Source organism: Pinus tabuliformis, chromosome 8 (assembly GCF_031772625.1).
Source record: "Pinus tabuliformis cultivar Carrire ecotype Pingquan chromosome 8, CPIR1, whole genome shotgun sequence".
Lineage (NCBI taxonomy): Eukaryota > Viridiplantae > Streptophyta > Pinopsida > Pinales > Pinaceae > Pinus > Pinus tabuliformis.
The window spans coordinates 1,648,052,820-1,648,056,209 of NC_142294.1; the positions used below are offsets into that span (position 1 = coordinate 1,648,052,820).

The 3,390-nt window shown below is 38.6% G+C and overlaps 1 protein-coding gene across 1 annotated transcript; it reads left to right on the plus strand.

Annotated features, from left to right (window-relative positions):
* The first annotated feature begins 2,092 nt into the window (after positions 1-2,092).
* On the plus strand, positions 2,093-3,140 carry LOC149242494 (uncharacterized). The gene is made up of 2 exons (XM_089367693.1): positions 2,093-2,407; positions 2,697-3,140. Exons 1-2 carry the CDS (start codon positions 2,093-2,095, stop codon positions 3,138-3,140), a joined length of 759 nt encoding a protein of 252 aa, XP_089223819.1.
* Positions 3,141-3,390: the final 250 nt, after the last annotated feature.

A 3,390-nucleotide genomic window follows, 5' to 3' on the forward strand; every position in this document is an offset into this window, starting at 1 on the left:
TGAAATTTTGAAATTTCTGAAGCAATAGTCCAAAATAATTCGGTGCAGAAGAGACTCTTGTAACTAGGCGTATTGCTTACTTAAGCAATTGAGGGCTTTGAATCAGAATCAAAGACTAAGGAGAACATGGATCGACCGAATAGTAGCAGAAATCTTCTGAGGTAGTGTGGGTCTTGTAGCTGATTGCAGAGAAGTGGGTCCCGACGTCATTACTAGCTTGTATTCAGTTTTTTAATTAGAAATTCAATGAGACCTTAGTTGCGCATTATATATTTTATTTTGGATCATTGGTATTTCGGGTATATAGCTTTCGGAGTTGTCTATAATGTGATTTTTTGGAGATTCCGGTGACGGAATCTGGCGGAAGAAATTGAGGTTAAATCTTGATTTGTTGCAATTAAAATGGTTTTTTAATTGCATATTTGGATTCAGCACCCTGGAAAACCCCTGGGACGCTTTCATTGTGCAGAAACTAGCTATCAAACTTGTGATTCCAATAAATTCCTGCCGGATTTCGACCGGAAAAACCCGCCGGAAAGGCTTTCAAAAAGTCGCGTTATAGACTATTTCTATAGCTTTCCATTGGATATAATCTGTTGAATTTTGGAATCTGTGGTGGAGATTGATTACTTGAAAAAGGTGGTAGCTTTGATTGAATAAACATTGGGTTTGCTCACTAAATGAATGATGGTATTATGTTAAACAGTAATATCATGGAATATGTGAAATGACACTGCTGAATGGGTAAATGAGCAAAAGAATTTCTGTAAACCCTAGGGTAAAGAAAAAAAGTTCCTAGATCCTTATAGTTGTATTTGGTATTAGAGTTGGAATCCTGCTATCCTGAAGGATGTGTGAAGATGGACCAACTAACAACGATTTTTGGTAATGAGTATGCTAAATCTTTGAGGAAGTTGGAAAAGCAACGAGAGGAAACTATCAAGAAATTGCAATACTAGAACAAAGTGGATTTTACAAAATTAGAGGAGTTAGACACACAACAGAAAGCAGATTTAAGGAAATGGAACAATTTTTGGAAAGGCAGATCTAATGATAAGCCCAAGACTGTAAAACAGAGTATAGTACCTCCTTTGATAGCGTGATGACAAATTTTCCATCTACTGGGTTTCACCTTGAACACAACCCAACAACAAGGGAATGCTCCAATGTTTGGTCATGGCTCTACAAGAAGAAGACAAGTGGTCGCAATGATCTAGTAAAAGAAAAATGAAAGCATGATGATGATTTGCAAACACTTACTTCAAACACTGGATATGGAGAAGGTACAAAACATGGTCAGCAGGCCTCACGTCTACATGCTAGATATGGTGGAACAGTTTTTTCAGTGCCTGCATACAGTCATCAGCGAATGCATATGCAAAACATTTGTTGGAACTCTCCCTGCATGCTTGAGAACACTGGAAAATTTATGGAATTAAATGAAGAAAAACTAGAAATGGAGGAGAAAGAATTCCCAGTGTCCACTTTCACTAGCCCTGAAGGACAGGCTTGTGAATTGATAACTAAAGTTGGAAATAGAGAAATAAATAACGACATATCAACAAATAAAAAATATCTTCTTGAGACTACTATTAATGAATCACAGTCCCAAAATGATTCTCAGTTGGATAAAAACTCATAGGAAGCCATGCACACTCAAGATAAACATGGTATGATGCATTGTGTTTGACAATCTCTCACTAGACCTATTTAAAAAAGGGGAGAAAACAATGTAGTAGTCTACCTAGGCAGAGAAATGGCCTGGTTTCCATCACCGCCCGGAAAATTGTCCGGCTCCGGCCGCCGGCAATCCCTCCGCCCTCCGCCACCCTCCGTCCACCTCTCCGCATTAATTCCCTAACGTATCAGATCTGAGTTGGTCTGACAGAATTTCCGCACTACCTCCGGAGAGTTAATGCAATTTCCAATTCGAAATGGAGGAATTGCAAAACCGGAGGAAGAGGCAACGCTTCCCTGCTTCGGCTTTCGCATAGGAAAAATATTGGTCTTTGAAAGCTTTTGGTGGGAAGGTCCTGCAAGAAAACGTTTCCTAACCTGCAAATCCTAGTAATTGACGCTTGCAAGAGTTCCAATGGTGACCAAGGCACTGCAAAGCGGAGCCAACGCTTTTGTTGGGAGTTCTGTGGTTAAGCCTGCGAGATTGTCTTCTAATGGAAAACAAAGCGTACCCATCTCTGCAATTTCATGTAAGAATAGTATTTCAAGCGCCAAACCCTATGTGTTAACCAGCAATGCAACCGGATTTCAAACATGGAAAAAGGAAAACAACAAAATGAGCTTGTTGCCCATATGTGTAGATGGGTTAACCTGTGCCGAGGAAATGAAAACCTGTCCACCAGTTACCTCTAAGAAGCTCGAAGAATGGATGAGAGATTCAGTAATCGAGGTACGCTAGTAACCATAAATCAAAATCTAATATTTTGTACCTTTGGGAAGTATTTGCTGCAATATTCTTGTTTCGTGTTAGGTTTCTCCTTTTTGATGCAATTGTATTGATGTGTATTTTTTTGCGGATAGAATCTGATGAAATTTGATTAATTGGTTTTCAAATTCTCTGGCAGAAGTTAGGAATTTCATATTTTTATAAGTTAGGAAGACTATCTTTTTGTATATGTCCCGCTGGTGAAATTCTGACGTTTCACGTTTTTTCTTTGTTTTATTGCTTGGTTGAGCAGCGTGTCAAGCATATTCAGGAAGCCCCCTTTCTGCACTATGTATTTGATAGAAAATCTCCTTCAGCAAGTTTGAAGAAACAAAGGGATTATGCAGATATGTTTGAAAAGGTCGACAGTTGGGCTAAGGTCAGAAATTCTCTGAGAGATATATCTCCTGATGTGGTGATTTTTGTACAAAAGTTGAATCAAGATATCTCTCCTGAAAGTGAAGAAGAAAATGTGCCCTGTAATGGGAAGGGAAGGCATAGTACAGATCAGCAGGGCCACACATCTATTTGGGGTTTGCTCATTCAAGGTAGAGGTATTGGAGTGAGTGCTTGTTACGTTTTGAAGACAACACAGATTGCTTCAACCTTTGGATATTGTACTAGTTTCTGTTTGACAAGAGCAAAATGCTTTGGTTCAACTCCCCATACCCAACTCACTAATTCTTGGCTTCTTTAGTCTGCACCATAAGATTTCTCAATACCAATTATTTTTCCATTTAGTGAGACATTCACTACCATTGTCCTGTGTATATATCAATTATCATTCTAATCATAACTCCTTCTTTCTTACCAGCTTATTTTTGAAAGCCAGGGTCTTACATCAATCTTTCTTGTTTCTTACCAGCTTATTTTTTAAAGCCAAGGTTTTACATCATTTCCATGGGGAAATTCCAAATTATGAAGCCCTAATGAAAATGAGTACATTG

Coding starts and splice junctions, on each gene's coding strand:
- LOC149242494 (XM_089367693.1), top strand. CDS start 2,093: ATGGTGACCAAGGCACTGCAAAGCGGAGCCAACGCTTTTGTTGGGAGT. Junction 2,408..2,696: donor TGAGAGATTCAGTAATCGAG/GTACGCTAGTAA, acceptor TTGGTTGAGCAG/CGTGTCAAGCATATTCAGGA.